This window comes from Sarcophilus harrisii, chromosome 1, assembly GCF_902635505.1.
Source record: "Sarcophilus harrisii chromosome 1, mSarHar1.11, whole genome shotgun sequence".
NCBI classification, from domain to species: domain Eukaryota; kingdom Metazoa; phylum Chordata; class Mammalia; order Dasyuromorphia; family Dasyuridae; genus Sarcophilus; species Sarcophilus harrisii.
This window is the reverse complement of record NC_045426.1, coordinates 70,701,400-70,720,483: the sequence shown is the minus strand read 5'-3', so window position 1 is coordinate 70,720,483 and position 19,084 is coordinate 70,701,400. Positions and strand designations below refer to the sequence as shown.

Here is a 19,084-nt window from a genome sequence, read left to right as displayed (position 1 = left end):
TTATCATGTTTTAATTTAATTTTGTTTTGTTTTCCACTAAAATGGAAGATAGGAGGGAGGTTTTGTCTCCCACTAAAATGGATGTTTGTCCCGTATCTGCATCCAGAGAAAGAACAAGATAAATAGATGTATAGAATAATCTTACTACACACACACACACACACACACACGCATGCACACACACACACACACACCTATTTGTGCCTAATGGTAGCTATCTCTGGGAGTAGGAGGAGGAAGAGAGAAATAATTTACATTTAATTTTGTTGTCTATTTAAAATGAATAGCAAGTTGTGCATAATAGATTTGCAACTTCATGTGCAATCATTTTTTTATTGTACTATATTATGGAAATGTTTTGTTTTATTCCATAAATTAAAATTTAATGAAGAAAAATGGAGTTGAACTGAATAGCTTCATGTGCAATAATCTGCTTTTATTGTTTTAGTATTGTACTACTGTATTATTATGGAAATGCTTGTTTTATTCCATAAATCAAAAATAAAAATGAATGATGAAAAAATGGTTTTGAACTAAACTAGACCATTTTTACTAGAATGATTAAAAAGATGGCATAGTATAAACATAACCCAAGGAGGACCATTTTAAACTGAAATTAAACACCAAAGCAAAATAAAATCGGTAGATTTTGCTTGTGTGAGCCAGTGAATTTCTAAACCTACCAGTTTGTTTACTGAATAATCTTAATTATCAGGGTATTAGCTCTTCAACAGTGTTTTTAAACTCATCAATTAACTATAGAACAAAAGAGTAAATACAAACATAAATTGTTACTCTTTTGATATGTTAACACCTCTTAGTGAACACTAATGGTTCCTAATACTTATTCAATAAGTAAATTATTAGGTAATGAGGAAAGCAGTCAAGACTGCCAAATCTCATTTTTAATATACATTGTCATTTTACATTAGTTATGCCCTAGAATTTAGCTTCTACACACTTAGAGTTTTTCCTCCTCAGCACAGTTTTTATTTTAGAGACTTTATTGAATTTCCTGTATGCTTTCCCTGGTTATTCAATCTAAATTATGAGTTAGCAAGCCAAAAAAAAGGTCAGGTCTGGTGGCCAAGCTTATAGTACAGACCCTCTCCTCTTGGAGAGATAGAACAAAATTTCAAAGCTTTTTCTGCTAAGTAAATTCCTGTCCATTGTGGACTAGATCATCAATTCCTAAAACCTGAGTTTTCCCTTTGATTTGTATCTTGTTCCCTTACCAGCTATTTTATATATTTTTTGGTAGAAATTCTTGGCATATCCTGCTTCAGAGTTTGAAGGTAGATATCCTTCTCATTCCCAAACTCTCAGGCCCAAACTTGAACTGATTTTTACAAACTACTTCCACAATATTAAATTAAGGGGAAATACTATATCTTCTCTTTCAAATTCCATATTATTATTCAGGCAAAAATATTCACCCTTAAATTATACTTCTAGTTTGGATAGCCACTCTTATCACAAAGCACCTTTCCAAAATGCAGATTGCACCACACCAATCTTCACCCCACTCCTACCCAATTCATTAAACTCCAGTGGCTTCCCCTTAGCACCAGGATCAGACATATCAGCATCTATTTAATATTCAGAGTCCTTTCTACCTCTCCTTACTACTCTCCTTCTTCCCTCCCTCCCACCTCCCAAAGCACTCTGCAATCCAACCACACTGGCTGCCTTTTGGTTCCTTTCACAAGACTCTCCGATCTCCAGACTCAAGGCTGAATGCTCTCCCTCAACTCCACTTTCTGCTTTCCCTAGGTTCCTCCAAGCCTTAGCTAAAGTCCTTCCTTCTGGAAGAAGCATTTCCCAATTAGTGCCTTCCTCTGAGATCATCTCCAAGTACAGTACATCTTGTTTGTAGGCAGATGTTTTGTCCCCCATTAGGCAGAGTTCCTTGGAAGTGGGCTCTGTCCTTTTCCTTTCTTTGTATCCCTAGTACTTAGCACAATGCCTGCCATATGGTTGTCCATGAGGACCAAAATAACATCATTATTTTGGGGTCAAAGTACAGTGTGTCCGACTGTGGCTCATGAGACCAGTACTAGTCTGGAAGGCCGTACTATAGGTCGGGCACAAATAGTCCATACGAACATATAGATAAAACAGACACTTACTAAATATCTGTCGACTTCATGACTCTGAACTTGTGAAGTGACTGAAATACACATTAGAGAATCTAAAGTTACAATTGTCCTGACTCTCAGAGGAGCCTGACTTGCAGCTCCACTTGAATCTGGAATTAACCCAACCTGGAAGTCACATTTATTATATATGTGTGTGTGTTTGTGTGTATTTGTTTTTACTTAAACACATACATGTTACTTCCACATATTGAATGTAAGTGCCTGGTGAGGAAGGTCCATTTCATTTTGTCTTTACATCCTTCAATGCTTAGCACAAAGTAGGTGTTTGATTATACACAGCAATTATTTTTTTCCTATACTGACAATTGCTAAGCATTCTGCATTCAGCTAAGGAAGATTCTCAGATTTCACTTGCAGACTAAATGAAATGATGTATCTTATTCTGAGGAACATTAAGTTACTAGTGGTGCTCTGTGAATTACCATATATGAGATAAATTGCTAATGTGATGAGTCACAAAGATTTTTATACTGCTTAGGAGTGTGCCACAAGTTTTGAGCTCAGTTTCCTTTTCTTATACCAAGAACTGACTATAGCAGAAGCATTCATTAGCCAAGGTAGTTCTAAGCCACTTGATACCTGGCAAACTAATATTTTGGGAAACCCTCAAAGACTACTATTTTCTAGTGATCCTGTCTCTGAGACACTTGGAAATAAATATAGAAACTATGGAAAAGTCAATTAAAATAATGTATCTCTCCTTTCCTCCAAAATACAAACAGCTCACCAATATGATTTGGTCTCACTACAATATCAGAAATACAGCCACTTTAAATAAATTATTTCATTATAAGTAATATGACCATTAATTTTAAAGTCTCCAACAATTAGTCTCTACCTAGCTGGCATCACTGGCCATGGGATATTAGGAAAACTAAATATCTTAGACCCAAAGGATTTGATTATTTTTATACAATCAAGGCCACAGAGAAGAAAGATAACTTTAAGATGAATCATGTAAAGAGAAATAAACATGTTTATTACTTTACCAACAATTTTATCATTAGTTAATAAAGTCGTTCTGGAAAAAAAAAACTACTCATGTAATTTTTATAGGTGGAAGGGATCTTAGAGTTAATTTATTCTAATGGTCTCAATTTACTTACAGGGAAACTGAAGTTCAGAGAGTTGTTCTTAAAATCCCTTTTCCCAAAATGCCACAGCTCATTCCACTAGACAGAGTTCTTCTGCTACTCTTTAATAGTAGTGAGTTTTTTCCACTAGTTTTGGCAATAAGAGTCGAGAAAGAGATTAAATTAGAGTAAGTAATGAGGAAACCAAACTATCACTCTTTGCAGATGATATGATGGTATACTTAGAGAACCCTAGAGATTCTACTAAAAAGCTATTAGAAATAATTCATAACTTTAGCAAAGTTGCAGGGTATAAAATAAATCCCCATAAATCCTCAGCGTTTTTATACATCACCAACAAAATCCAACAGTAAGAGATACAAAGAGAAATTCCATTCAAAATAACCGTTGATAGCATAAAATATTTGGGAATCTATCTGCCAAAGGAAAGTCAGGTATTATATGAGCAAAATTACAAAACACTTTCCACACAAATAAAGTCGGATTTAAATAACTGGAAAAATATTAAGTGCTCTTGGATAGGCCCAGCAAATATAATAAAGATGACAATATTCCCTAAACTAATCTATTTATTTAGCGCTATACCAATCAGACTTCCAAGAAAATATTTTAATGATCTAGAAAAAATAACAACAAAATTCATATGGAAGAACAAAAAGGTATAGAATCTCAAGGGAATTAATGAAAAAAAAATCAAATGAAGATGGCCTAGCTGTACCTGATCTAAAACTTTATTATAAAGCAGCAGTCACCAAAACCATTTGGTATTGGGTAAGAAATAGATTAGTTGATCAGTGGAATAGATTAAGTTCACAAGACTAAATAGTCAGCTATAGCAATCTAGTGTTTGACAAATCCAAAGATCCCAATTTTTGGGATAAGAATTCATGATTTGAGAAAAACTGCTGGGAAAACTGGAAACTAGTATGGCAGAAACTAGGCATGGACCCACATTTAACACCATACACCAAGATAAGATCAAAATGCGTCCATGATTTAGGCATAAAGAACGAGATCATAAATCAATTACAGGAACACAGGATAGTTTATCTCTCAGACTTGTGGAAGAAGGAATTTGTGACCAAAGATGAACTAGATACCATTACTAATCACAAAATAGAAAATTTTGATTATATCAAATTTAAAAGCCTTTATACAAACAAAACTAATGCAAACAAGATTAGAAGTGAAGCAACAAACTGGGAAAACATTCTCACAGTTAAAGGTTCTGATAAAGGCCTCATTTCCAAAATATATAGAGAATTGACTAATTTATAAGAAATCAAGCCATTCTTCAATTGATAAATGGTCAAAGGATAGGAACAATTTTCAGATGATGAAGATTGATAACTTATTTAGCCATTCTCATGAACTGAAGTAGATGTTCTCAAAATCACTTTGTCCACAGAAATGCAAATTCACAGGACAATCTCTGACTTACATTATTTCACACTGTCAGATTGGCTAGAATGACGAGGAAAGATTAAATTGGAATGTATGAGGGATGTGGGAAAACTGACACCTTGATGATTGATTGGTGGAGTTTTGAAACCTGAGATTCTAACTATTCTGGAGAGATCAATCTGAATGTATGACCAAAAATTATCAAACTTGCATACCCTTTGATCCAACAGTCACTCGGGCTTATACCCACAGAGAGATACTAAAGAGGAAATGCTCAAATATATGTGCCAAAATGTTTGGGGCAGCCCAGGAAATCAGTAATAATAGCAAACTGGAAAAATGAATGGTGCCCATCATTTGGAGAATGTTTGGTTTAAAATGGAATAATATGAATGTTATGGAATACTCATTGAAATTTGTAAAGATAATGATCCAAACAGTATTTATTAGCGTATACCAATTAGACTCCCAAAAAACTATTTTAATGACCTAGAAAAAATAAGAACAAAGTTCATATGGAAAAACAAAAGGTCAAGAATTCCAAGGGAATTAATGAAAAAAAAATCAAATGATGGCGGCTTAGCTGTACCAGATCTAAAATTATATTATAAGAGCAGCAGTTCCAAAACCTATTTGGTATTGGCTAAGAATAGATTAGTTGATCAGTGGAATAGATTAGTTCACAGGATAAAAGTCAACAAATAGCAACCTAGTCTTTGACAAATCCAAAGATCCCAATTTTGGGATAAGAACTTCATGTTTGATAAAAACTGCTGGGAAAATTGGAAACTATATGGCAGAAACTAGGCATTGATCCATATTTAACCATATCACCAAAGATAAGGTCAAAATGGGTTCATGACCTAGGCATAAAGAATGAAATTATTAATAAATTAGAGGAACATAGGATAGTTTATCTCTCAGACTATGGAAGGAAGGATTTTATGACCAAAAGCAGAACTAGAGATCATTACTGATCACAAAAAGAAAATTTGATTATACCAAACTGAAAAGTTTTGTACAAACAAAACTAATGCAGACAAGATTAGAAGGAAGCAATAAACTGGGAAAATCATTTTACAGTCAAAGGTTCTGATAAAGGCCTCATTTCAAAATATAGAGAATTAACTCTAATTTATAAAAAATCAAGCCATTCTCAATTGAAAATGGTCAAAGGATATGAACAGACAATTCTAGATGAAAATTGAAACTATTTCACATTGAAAAAATGCCCAAGTCATATTATCAGAGAAATGCAAATTAAGACAACTCTGAATACCACTACACACCTGTCAGATTGGCTAGAAATGACAGGAAAAATAATGGGATGTTGGAGGGGATGGGAAAACTGGGACATTGATTCATTGTTGGTGGAGTTGTGAATCAATCCTAGCATTTGAAGTTTGGAACTATGCTCAAAAGTTATCAAACTGTGCATACCCTTTGATCCAAAGTGTTTATCTGGGATTATATCCCAAGAGAATTATAAAGAAGGGAAAGGGACCTGTATGTGCAAATGTTTGGGCAGCCCTTTTTGTGTTAAACTGAAACTGAATGGATCTCATCAGTTGGAGAATGCTGAATAAATGTGATTATGAAAATTATGGAATATTATGTTCTGAAAAGACCAACAGGATGATTTCAGAAGGCCTGGAGAGACTTACTGAACGATGCTGAGTGAAATGAGCAGGACCAGGAGATCATTATATACTTCAACAAAATACTAGATGATGACCAGTCGATGGATAGGCCATCCTCAACAATAGATCAACCAAATCATTTCTAATGGAGCAGTAATGAACTGACTAGCTATACCCAGAAAAAGACCTGGGAATGATGAAAAACCATTACATTTAGTTTCAGTCTCCTATGTTTATTTCACCTCTGACTTTGATTTCCTTACAATAAACTGTCATTCTCAATTGTCTGATTCTTTTGTACACAAATAATTTTTGTCAGTATCTTATGTGTATCTAAGTTATATTTTGAGATATTTAACATCTACTGGTCATCCTGCCATTTAGGGAGGGGTGGGAAGGGAAAGGTGAAAAATTGGAACAAGGGTTTTGAAATTGTTAATGCTGTAAAAGTTACCCATGTATATTCGTAAATTAAAGGCTTAATTAAAAAAAAAAAAAAAGAAAAAATTGACCAGGTGAATAAGGGCTTGGAGAGACTTAACATACTGATTGCTGGGAAAAGCAGAACTAGGAGATCATTTATACCTCAACAGTACTGTATGAGGATGTATTCTGATGGAAAGTATTTCTTCAACAAAAAAATCTAACTAGTTTCAAATTGATCAAGGATGGACAGAAGCAGCTAACCCAAAGAAAGGACATGAAATGAATGTAAACTATTTATTTGTTTTCTTCCCGGTTTTTCTACCTTCTGAATTCAATTCTTTGCAAGCAAGAGAACTGTGTAGATTCTGCAACAATATTGTATCTAGGATTACTGCAAATTATTTAACACTAATAGAACGTGTTAAATTACATGACAAAATGAGAGGTCCGTTTGAGGAATTTAATCTAAAAAGTTATTTAAGAATGGACTAATGTGTAGAGATTGAACAGGTGTTCTCTCAAAGAGTTATAGATGGATGGTGTATAAAAAATTGGATAACTTGAATACAAAAGAAATAAGTTTGTAGTATGAGGCTAATTAATAAATGGAAAATCTCATAAATTTTGAGATTTGTTAAACATTTTGAGTCCTTGAAATTTCTTGAATCTTGAAAAAAGTTGAATGATATTATTTTCTAAAAGCTTTCCTGTATTGAAATTACAAGACAGAATTTACATCTCAAGATATAAATTCTTTATATGAGGATTTACTCAGCTTGTTTCAATATTTATGAAAAGAAAATATTCTCAATTTAGAAAAATATCGTGTAATGACTACTTTGTATTATATTATAATTCTCATTAGTGACACTAAGTCTTGGTAAATAAAGAAGAAGTAGAATAAGTGAGTTACTATTTATTCAATTCCAGCTAAGAGATAGACACGATGTTAAATGTACAATGACAAAAATGAAATAGGTCCCTGTCTTCGAGGAGCTTGTATTCTACTGAAGTTATTTAAGAATGGTACTCTCAAGTGGAGGGGGATTGGAAAAATTAAGTTAGATATATTATAAAACAGAGTTTATTGGAGGTGGGGGTGAGGGTGGGTAGTAAAAAAAAAATTAGGAAATAACTGTGATATACCAAAAAAAGAACTACAAAGTTTTGTAGTATAGAGAGCTAATTAATAAATGTGGATGAAATCTCATAAACTTTTGAGGATTTGTTCAAACCATTTTGCTGTCCTGGAATTTGTATTGGATACTACTTAAAATATACAGGCTCTTGGCAGGGAGAAGTTATTTTTTTCTAAAACTTTCCTGGTACTGGAATTTATAATAACTGGATTTTACCTATTCTCCAAGATAGTGCTCAAATCTCCTTTTATATGACAGGTTTTTACTCAGCTTCTGTTTCAATACTTTTATTGACGAGTAATTAATTCCTACAACTAGGAAATTTCATCCATTTCTGAATGTTACTTCTTTAGCATAATTATATTAAATCAAAATTGGCTTCCCAACAGGACCAACCTATTGCTCCTTGTTTCACCTTCTAAAGCAACAGAGAACAAGCATATCCTTTTTTCCTAAGAGGTCCTTCCACATACTAAAAGACAATAAATTATGGAAAGAAGAAAGACAGGAAGGAAGGAAGGAAGGAAGGAAGGAAGGAAGGAAGGAAGGAAGGAAGGAAGGAAGGAAGGAAGGAAGGAAGGAAGGAAGGGAGAGGAGGAAGTGAAGGAAAAGGTTGAAGGGGAATGGAAAGAAAAGAGTGAGGAGGGGGGGAAAGGAGGGAAGGAAAGGAAAGGGGAGGAAGGAAAGGAAAGGAAAGGGGAGGAAGGAAAGGAAAGGAAAGGGGAGGAGGAAAGGAAAGGGGAAGGAGGAAAGGAAAGGAGGAAGGAAGGAAGGAAAGGGAGGGAAAGGAAAGGGAAAGGGAAAAGGGGAGGGAAAGGAAAGGGAAAGGGAAAAGGGGAGGGAAAGGAAAGGAAGGGGAGGAAGGAAAGGAAAGGAAAGGGGGGGAAGGGGAAAGGAAAGGGAAGGAAGGAAAGGAAAGGAAAGGGGAGGAAGGAAAGGAAAGGAAAGGGGAGGAAGGAAAGGAAAGGAAGAAGAGAAGTAAAAGAAAAAGGCAGAGAGGCAGGCAAGAAGAAGGCGCTTAAAAAGTGTTTATTAATTGAAGGAAGGAAAAATATTAATTATTTACTATATGCCAGGAACAATGTTTAGCATTCAGGATATAACTACAAGCAAGAATAAATCCATGCCTTCAAGGGGATTACAATCTAGTGAAGGAAGATAACACATGAAGGGGAAGTAAGGGGAGAGAAGAATCCATGTGCCATCATGGTTTGAAAATGGCTAGGAAATGACATGAAAGCCTGATTCTGGGCAAAATAAGTAAGAAGTTCCTTTAGTAGAGCCCCCAAAAGAGTACAAACTCTGGGTAGTGTGGGATAAGCAGGATGGCATGAGTTCTAGTGGCATGGTTTAGAAATAATCCATTATCATCTTTTCTACTTTACATTTCAAAACAGCCCATGTTTTAACTCACCATTTAGTGAGGGAGACTAAATGTTAACTGGTCAGGCAACCTAAGGTGATGGAAAGCAACCCAGGAAGAACAAACCATCATAATACTTGGTGTGCTTGTGAGTCGGAGACTAAAGGAATAGAGGAAGTTAGGTAGAATTAATAGCAATTAAAAAACAAAACAAAACATTCTTTTCTTGTAAAAAAAAAAAAAAAAAAAAAAAAGACATCTACTCTCCTTAAAGACTGGAGGCCTATGGGACACCAAAAATTTGCCTTTGTTGGGGAATTCCTTTGATATACCATAGGATCTAGTAACTTTAAAGCCTTCACTAAAACTTATGGAATAAATCATGAAAGCAATGATTACTGAAGTGGACAATCTGAAAAATTATCTCCCTAAAATGGCAAACTACATGTGAGGAAAAAGTTTTAGATCATGATGGAAAAAACAATTAAAAATGGAATACTGGGAAGACTAAGGAAAAGTAAAACTGAAAAAAATACTGTACATTATTCAAAGTGCTGAAAGTCAGAAAAAAATGGAACATGACCTAATATTGTAAAAATTATTTTAAAAAGGTAAAAGAAGAAAGAGAATAGGAAAGTGAAAAATGGAAATTGATCAAAATAAAAGAAAATGAACAGGACAGGAAGTAAACATCCAAAAAAGAGATATTTTTTAAAAAATTAATGAGAACAAGGTTATCACTCTAAGAGTAAAATACAAAAACTAAATAGAATGTCACATACAATTTTATTAGATATTAAGTACTTATGAATAAAGCAACATAATCCTTGATAGGAGCGGGAATAAATCTGCTCTAAATATGAAAAAAGACCTTGTATGGAACATGCTGGTTGAGGTTTGCTTTGAAGGAAGTTAGGGTTGAAATTTGTTTTTTTTTTTGGGGGGGGGCAAAAATGCGGAGGAAGGAGTACAATCTAGTTATGGAGAAGTGACCCTGCCTTAAACTAAAGGTAGGAGATGAAATACCAGGCAACAGGCAAAAGGCCACTTTGACCAGAGTGTTTGCGAAGGAAAAAAATAAAACGACATAAAACTAGATAGGTAGGTCAGGGGCAGACTGGAGATTTCTAATACCAGAGATTTCTAATCAACCATGGAACAAGAATACTGTTACTTTATATCAATTAATAAACATTTATTAAAAACTTACTAGATAACAAACATTGTGCTAGGGGCCAGACAGAAGTAGCTTATAATGTATTTTATCTTTTTTGGAACTGTTCTAAGTAACAAATAGTTATTAAGCACTGACTGAATACAAAGGTCAGTCAGTTGCTGGGGATAAAAAGAAAGAAATCCTTATTTCATTGTGGAACTTATATTCCCACTGTTCATAAAAGAAGTAATTATCAAATTTACTAATTATAATGATTCTTTTATTTAAAAAATCTATGACAAATTTTAATTTTCTTTTTACTATTCATTTATTTTTTTTCCAAGCTGAAGAAAAGAATCGATCGATGAGCCTTTATTAAGCACCTACTATGTTCCAAGCATTGTTCTTGGTATTATAGAATAAAAAGAAAAAAAAAATCCTTGCTGACTTGAAACAGTTCCTGCCCTCAGGAAGTTTATATATTATGGAGCTAATGTACACATTAAAAAGTGTATATTAAACATATGTAAGATATATCCAAAATGTTTGGGGTAGGGTCATCAGAGCCGAGAGTATCAGAAAAAGTTTCTTGTAGGTCAGGCTTGAGCAAAGCATGAGATTCTAAGGATCCTAAAGCACATTAATAAATACTTACGGAATGATTGATTATCCTAGGAGACCTGGCTATAATCCAGAATCCAAGTTCTATTTGGCTCTGTATGGCCTTGGTCAAATAATTTTGCTTCTCTGACCCTCAATTTCCTCATCAGTAAATTAGCCGACTTCGGCGGTCCCTGTCAGCTCTACATCTGTGATCACGTTTGGAATCGGACTGTGAAGAATAAATCTGTTCTAAATATGAAGAGAAACTCCCAGGAAACTTCTGAATGCCAGAACTGGCAGGGGCAGGGATTGGTCCAAATTTTCTCCAAATCTACACATTTCTCATTGAATTCTGTTTCCCTTGCACAGCTATTGGAAAACCCAGAATGTTCTCAACCAGAAGCTTATGTAATGTCAGTGAAGTATTCAAATACTGCGGGTAGAAAAGGGCCTGACTTCTTAAGTCACATTTTTAAATTTGGGGATAAAAATCATGGGCCTTTTATATTCTTCACATCCAGCAACACCTGAATTTAGTATTCACAAATTTACTGAAGAAAATTTAGAAAATGTATTCAAAATAGCATCTTCCTTTAAATAATAACACTTATATAATTAAATATCAGGAAGAAAAAGGGGGAAAAAGACACAAAAACAACACAGCTAATTCAGTCGATAAACACTGGATCTCTTGAATGAATGGAAGCATATTATCCAACATGTAACCCTAAAACAAGTAAGTATGGCTTGAAACACTCAATTATAGTTGTTATCATTATTGTTGTTGTTATACATAACTATGACTACTAGAATCATTCATGTTATCATGGCATTCACATAGCTCTTTTTAAAGAAAAAGTTAAATTTTTATAGGCCTATTTTTTTCCACTATAAATAATCATAGGCTTTTTACCAATATCCTAATTTTAAAAACATGTTTTCCACTTTTATCAATCCAAAAATAGCATAATTTGAGTCCAAAATATCACACTTGGGAATAATTAAGCTCATAGTAAAATTCTTTTACAATCCTTCAACAGTGTAGATTAAACTAGTGAATCCCTTCAAACATGCAGTCTGACCTCACCTCTCCCGACCTGTTTACTCACTTGAAAAATCAGTTTACACAGGATGATCTCCCAGGTCCCATCTGGCTGACATCACACGTTTCTCTCTTGCTTATTACTTTATTAAACTGACCAGTTTTTTTATTTCACCAAACTCACCAGCTGTTTTATCATTTACATAATCATAAAGTGCTGTACTGCATAGAAACATACTTTCATTATATAGAAAAAAAAATTAAATAACTATTCTGGCAAACAACAAGTCTCCAGGAGCAACTTACACATGAGATAGATATCCTAGAACAGCAGTTCTCAAATCTTTTGAGTCAGGATATCTTTATATTTAAAAAATTATTGAGGATTCCCCTTCAAGAGCTTTGCATCTACTAATATTGTATTGCAAATTAACATGTCTTAGTGCTACTATAAAATGTGTTTAATTTCATGATCCAATAAGAGGAAATCTCGGTTATCCAGAAAATAGTCTTGATTCCCCCAACTATTACCACAGGTAATCTAAAAGTAATAGTTCCTATCATCTAAATATTCTCTGAAGATCTCACAAATACATTAGTTTTCTTTGTTGTTAATTCAATAAAGTTGTGCAAAAGCAGAGTATAGAAATTCAACTGTAAAACTCCATAAAGATGACCTTGAATGTTGGTAAGCTGTTTTTTTTTTTTTTTACTTCCCCCCTTTTTAAAGTAGTCGGTCTTGTTCTTAAACAAGAATTTTTCTAGGTATTTTCCTTTAAGAAGTAATCTCATTCACCTTAATGAAATGTTTTCTATGTTGTCCAATTTCAAAATAATTGAAAAACATATTTTAAACAAAAAAGAATACTAAAAATTTTCTTAATGTTTACATAGCAATATAATAATCAAGTTCATATCCTGTTCCACTCTTTAATCATCATGTAGACCTATGGTTTTTTTGCAATCTAGTTATAAATTGTCTAAATTGAATATTTTTTGCTTGATTTATATTGTCTGTATTTAAAGCAACACCGATAGTCACTCTCTACTCATACAGATTTGGAAGGATTGGAAAAATTTTTTTTAAAAAATCACTTTTCCCTACTGTGTAGAAAAACAAGAGTTAACTGATTTTCATTTTTAAACTTTCTATTTCAGTTGAAATTTCAAGTAGAAAGAATTCTGCCCAAACTTACTGCAGTTGCTATCTCTTCTTAATCAGCAAAGCTACTAGTGAAGAATTTTTTTAAAGTCATCAATAAAAGGACTGCATTCCTACTATCAGTCATAATTCAATATCTTATCTTTACAAATCACTGTTACAAGTAATGAGTTCTTTACCTATATTAAAAGATTCCTTTAAGCAATTTTATTTGTTTAAACTGACCTTTAATACCGAAGGATTGAGGTCATCTCAACAAAACCACTAGCCAAAAAGTTAGCCCCTGATTTAAAACACAAACAATCCTATGTTTTCTTGACCTCTATTTATTGAATGTTTTTTTAAAAGTAAGTTCACACCCTAAAAAGAAGGGAGAAAAGAGTGGAAACAATTCTTTTTCTAGAAAACCAACATATAAATCAAATAATTCCAGTTAAGGATATGATGGGAGTGGGCAGGTCATTATCTATCAACACTAATAATTAATAACACTCTAAAACAATTTCCAAATGGTTGTCATAGTACATCTTTTATTTGTTGCCATTTAAATATCAAAAACATTATATTTTTGCTTGACTAATGAGGCTTCCCCTGCTCATAGATCACTCTTTAAAACAGATAGTTATTTCTTTAAACAACTTTTATGTGTATGAATCTATACCAAAACCCTATTGCATTTAGTTCTTCTTGGAACTCTTTTTAAAAGTCTACAAAATATATACCTTAGAAAATTTTTTTCTTCCTTCTGTTTCTTCCTTACCTTTTCTTCTCATTTATCTAAAGGTAAAAATTATTCTTCCAACTCACTGCTACTTTGCCAAGGCGTCAAAATTATAGATTTTAATGTAATTCTGTTTTGTGTTTGCCTATTTTATTTTAGTGTACTTATTAAAAAGGATTTCCTACATTTTTTCTTTATTTGGATTTGTCCAATCAAAGAAATTACGTAAACACCACATAAGAGCACTGGAAAAAAAATTCTTCTTAACATTCCTGAGCTCCAAAATTATTTGATTTGCTTCACTGTTTCACTTTTTCCTGGCAAAAAGGAAAAGGAAAACTTCTGTCTCTGAAAACCCCTTTGAAAGACTGGGACAACAGCAGCAGCATATGGACCCTGGATGAGTCAGTGGGGGCAGTTGCAAGGAGAAAGAGATCTGCTGTCCCCCCCATTCCCCCATGTTCAAGTCCAGTTGCTAGTGTGCAAAATAGGCTGAAAGCATAGGCCCATTCCATAAGCAGGTGCACTCCCAATCCCCACCCACTCATTCCATTTCCAATACTCATAGCACATTTGCCCCCATCCAAGTGATTTCAGAAGTTCTAGGAGCATTGTGGTGACAGCGAATAAAAATGTTATTACTAGTAATCATAACCATTATTAATTAGATTTGTGCAGGTATAAGACAGGTGAAAGTAGAAAACTAAACTACACAGGAGTCAAGGATGCAAGTTGCTAACAAGAGCTCGCAAGCCACAGGAGTGAGCTGGGAATTTTGAAGGCAGAGGAAAAGGGATTACTTCCCTGGCATCCACAAATCTTGGTACCTCTGATTCTGGATTTCATCTCAAATGCCCAAAGCTTCTTTCCACAGCCAAGAATGGGGGGGGAGAGGGGGAAGGAGGGAAGGGAATGCAAGGAGGGTGGGGGGGCGGACGGTCGTTAAGCAGAGAGAATAAAAGCTCCCAGAACAAGCTATGTGTAGAGTGCAATTAGTAAATGTTTGCTACTGACTATAACGATGATAATGAGGTTGGGGCTGGGCTGTCTAAATCTCATTTAAAAAAGAAAGCAGCCCAACAAACTGCACTTAGACTCAGGCCTGACACTGTTACCTGGGAAACGACCCCAGCACACAAAGTACACAAATACACCCCAAATTCGCCCCCCGGTCGGCCCCTCGGACTAGCTTGGTGCTAAGTTAGAGTGGGAGGGACAAGTGAATCACCCCCCCTCCACACACACACACGCACAAACACCGCGGCCAAACCCCAGTCAGGGCGAGGAGGGCACCCTCCCGTGTATGTGTATTCGCGCGCTGCTGGTGGGTCGGGGGCAATCAAAACTCAAAGAAAGCGATTTAAGAAAAAATCGCGTTGCGAGCTGGCTCTCCCAGCTGCCTCGGCTTACCCGCTCGGGGGTTTGGCCCCGGAGGCCGGCAGGCTGTCCATGGGTTCGCTGGGAGGGGGAGGCGCTGCTCCGTTTGCTGCTGCGGCAGCCGCCGAGCGCCCAGACCCCGACTTGCAGCCCGCCCGCTGCGGCCCCGGCAGTCAGGCGCGCTCCCTCCTCCTCCTTCTCCTCCTCTTCGGGCTGTAGCCGCCGCCAAAGCCAACGCCAACGCCAAAGTCAACGCCAACGCCGCCGCCGCCCTCCGCCTCCTCTTCCTCCTCCTCCTGCTTCATTCACTTTTTCCCAGCTTACCCATCGTCCTGCCACGCGGGGGCTGGAAAAGAAGGTGGGCAAAGGCCCCCTCCCGAGAGAAAGAGAGAGAGAGAGAGAGAGAGACGCAGCTCCAGTGCCCCCAACCAGGGAGAGGTCGCTCTCCTAAAGCGGTTAGAGGCTAGGTTGGGTGTGTGTGTGTGCAAGGTGCTTTAGGAGTGAGGTCCTAGACTCCTCCCGCCACAGCGCTTCACTCTGCCCCCGCCACTGTTACTTGCTACACCGCAGCCCACTCCCCCCTCCCCGAAAATGATTGCTCTCCTCCCAAGGCAATTACTGGTATCCCACCTTTATGACAATTATTGCTTTCCCCTAAAGACAGTTATTGCTTGGAGCGCTCCCACGATAATTACTGCTCCCCCCGCCCACTACAATTACTGCTTTAACGTTCCCGCTTTGACAATTACTGCATCCCCCTCTCCAATTATTGCTTTGCCCAACCCCCCACCCTCCACCTTACCCTTTACTGTTTTCCGTTCTTTCTCCTTTCCCCTCCCCTCCCCTCCCCTCCCCCTCCTCAGAGGCAGCCCTAGAGGGTAAGTGCTGAGGTCCCAAAACTCCCCCCCTCCCCAGACACATTCCTTCACCACCAATTTAAACAGTTTTAGCTCCACTTCTCCCCTACTCAATCCCAGGAGCCCACCTACTCCACCCCCGCTCTCACGCAATAGGCACCTGAGTTTGCCCCGAGAGGAGCAGGGCAGAGACCTCCGCTCCGGGAGACTGTCCACCTGTTCTTTTCCTGCTCTTCTTTCTCTCTCCCTTCAATCCCCTTTCGTCCCCTCTCCCGCAAAACTTAGGCGGCGGTGAGTGGAGCCGGGAAATCTAGGAGGCCGTAGTAAAGCACTTGGGCCATTTGATCCGTGTGACTGCCCCCAAGCAGACCTACATAAACAGATCCGCTCTAACTCTCCTTGTGGCGGGGAGAGACAGAATAACCTGCGTGGCACCTTTAAATTATTAACCCGTAGGCGACTTTCACATGCAGGGGTGGGAAGAAAGGAAACCAGGCTTCAGAGGCGAGGTAGTTGGCAGCCCAGGTGCTTGAGGTTGCAGCCGGGAACATCGGAGTTCTAGATTCCGGAAAGAGCAAATATTCTCCCAGAGGTAGAATCGAGGGGAGAGAGAAAGCCTGAAGATAAGATAGGTGGGGCGTATGAGGGATTGTTTAAACTTGGTTCATCGGCCGGGGATGGATTTATCAAGTCTTTGCATCTGTCACATTCCTAAGACTGTTATCCTGCCTGAATCTCCCAGCCCGGAGAAGATCTTCGGGCATGGGAATAGATAGAGTTTTTAGTGAAGATCTACTGGAAAATTCTGCTACTGCCCTCTATTTCTGCCCCTCAAGATAACCATCTCCCATAGACGAAACATACTTTATTCAGAGCTGTCTCAGCACCTGACACATCAGATCTTACCATCCAATAACTATCAAGACCGCACTAAGGGAGGAGACTGTGGAATAAAGGGCAGACCCTAGCAAACAAATGCTTAGTACAACATGCAAACTTATGCAGCTCGTGGGATTCTGGTGTGTAAGGAGTAGTCAGGTTGGAAAATTGACATGTTTCAACATTCCAAGCTCACAAAATTCCCTTTTCCCCTGCCTGGCCTCTAGCCAAGGGAGTTTTCCAGAGTTTTTTTTTTTTTTTTTTTTTTTAAGTTTTTTCAACCCAAATAGTACTTTCTACCTGCTGTGCATCCCCAATATGCAGACCCTCACATAGAGGACTTTTCCAGAAGGGAGGAAAGAATGGCATGAGCAGGTGGAACCAAGAGAAGGTTAGCCAATGTTTAACAATGGATAGCCAAGAGAAAAAATGCACCCACAACACACTCTTAAGTCTAATCGACATTATTAATATTTTCTCTATCACCTTATTAAGTCTGGGCAATGAAGGGATCAAACCCTGAGTTGTAGCCTTTGTCAACACTGAAAGTCTAACAATCTGCATACACAAACAATGAGCTGGCTTTAGAACACAACGGCCCGGAACTCAACACAAATATAAAAATTCCTGAACCACAGGGAAATGGCGATAAGAAAAAATATTATTCAGATCTTACTCAAATTAGTGGATAAAAATAGTTTATTAGTGGGGTTATTGAAATTTCTTTAATCACACATCAGGACAAATAAAACAAAATGTGAAGGTTTTTTTTTTTTATTCTGAGGTCTATGAACTTTTAATATATAAAGATAACTCAATATAATTGTTTTCCTTTGTACGCCCATGTATTTTTTTAATTCATTTAAAAGTATTATTCTGATAAGGAATCCATCAGCTTCACTAAAGTTTCCAGGGTATGAAAAAAGTTAAAAATTCCTGATTTGTAAGGTACTATTTCCCATCTATTTTTTTAATTGGTCATTCCACAATTCAAACTTGCCCGCCTTGAAAGCTCAGAAAAGAAACAATGATAGTTGACACATAACTAAGATTTGCAAGTGCTTATCTCATTTGATATTTACAACAGCAATAGAAATAGATGTTCTTATCCCCAGTGTATAACTGAGGAAACCGAGGCATCGGAAAAATAAGTGACAATTATATTCATATAACTATAAAGTGTTTGAAGCAGGATTCATTCCAGATTTTACTCTGAGATCAGAAATCTTTCCATTACACCATAACAAATATGTCCTTTTCAGATACAGAGCTCTATTCTATCTTCTCCCTTCTCCCACTTTGAATATTAGACTTGGAGAAATAGTAAATTAACTTCTTGATGACCCTAGTAAAATTTGACATAGTAAGTAGATGGAACAAGTTTATACACATGTTTATCATTAAAAATGGTTGAAAACTCAGTTTATCCTCTTTTTGTGGGGGTTGGGGATGGCAGAGAAGGGAGAATGTGCTCCTGATTGCAAAACTATATAAGCCAGCTTCTTTCTTCCTCAGGAAGACTCCTTTATTTCCACAGTAAGTAGATATATTTATTCAGCAGACACACATCTATATCTTTAGCCATACTATTCTTCCTGAACTCCAGACCTATTTCCAACTATCTGTTGAACATTTCCATATAGGTATCCTATTGGCAACTCATAGTTTTTGAACTGGGTTTTGAACTCAATATTTGAAGTAAAGAAGAAATCCAAAGAAAAATCATCTTCCTCTTAAAAATCTATTTCCCCTTCTGACTTTCTGTTCATAACACCATCATTCTGGTAGCTGGAAAAAGTCATCTTTGTCTCTTTTACTTCTACCACTCCTTGTTCTCTTTTATCAAGTCCTGCAGATTCTTACTTTCCAAAATTCCTTTCCTGTATCATGCCAGACCAGTACTTACCCATTCCCTGTTGCCACAGTCTTCTAATTTTAAAGCTCCTTAAATCTTTTTAGTCCTTATTGAATTTATGCTCCCCTATTGCTAGACTGGTCTTCTTAATTCATGTATTTTTTTTCATGTTACTCCTCAGCTCAGAAATTTCTGTTAACTTAATTT

At 36.5% G+C, this 19,084-nt stretch overlaps 1 protein-coding gene across 4 annotated transcripts in view; it reads right to left on the bottom strand.

The window, feature by feature from the left end:
• Positions 1 to 16,715, bottom strand: part of COBL (cordon-bleu WH2 repeat protein) — a 335,540-nt gene extending 318,825 nt beyond the window's left edge. For 3 of the 4 annotated variants that reach the window (XM_031957173.1, XM_031957169.1, XM_031957195.1), the window contains exon 1: positions 15,320 to 16,057. In XM_031957173.1, the coding sequence (XP_031813033.1) occupies positions 15,320 to 15,360 (41 nt within the window). In that variant the 5' untranslated portion in view covers positions 15,361 to 16,057. Of the gene's footprint in view, positions 1 to 15,319; positions 16,058 to 16,303 lie in introns of those variants that run through there. The other variant, XM_031957165.1, reaches the window with a different exon arrangement.
• Between the last annotated feature and the right edge of the window lie 2,369 nt (positions 16,716 to 19,084).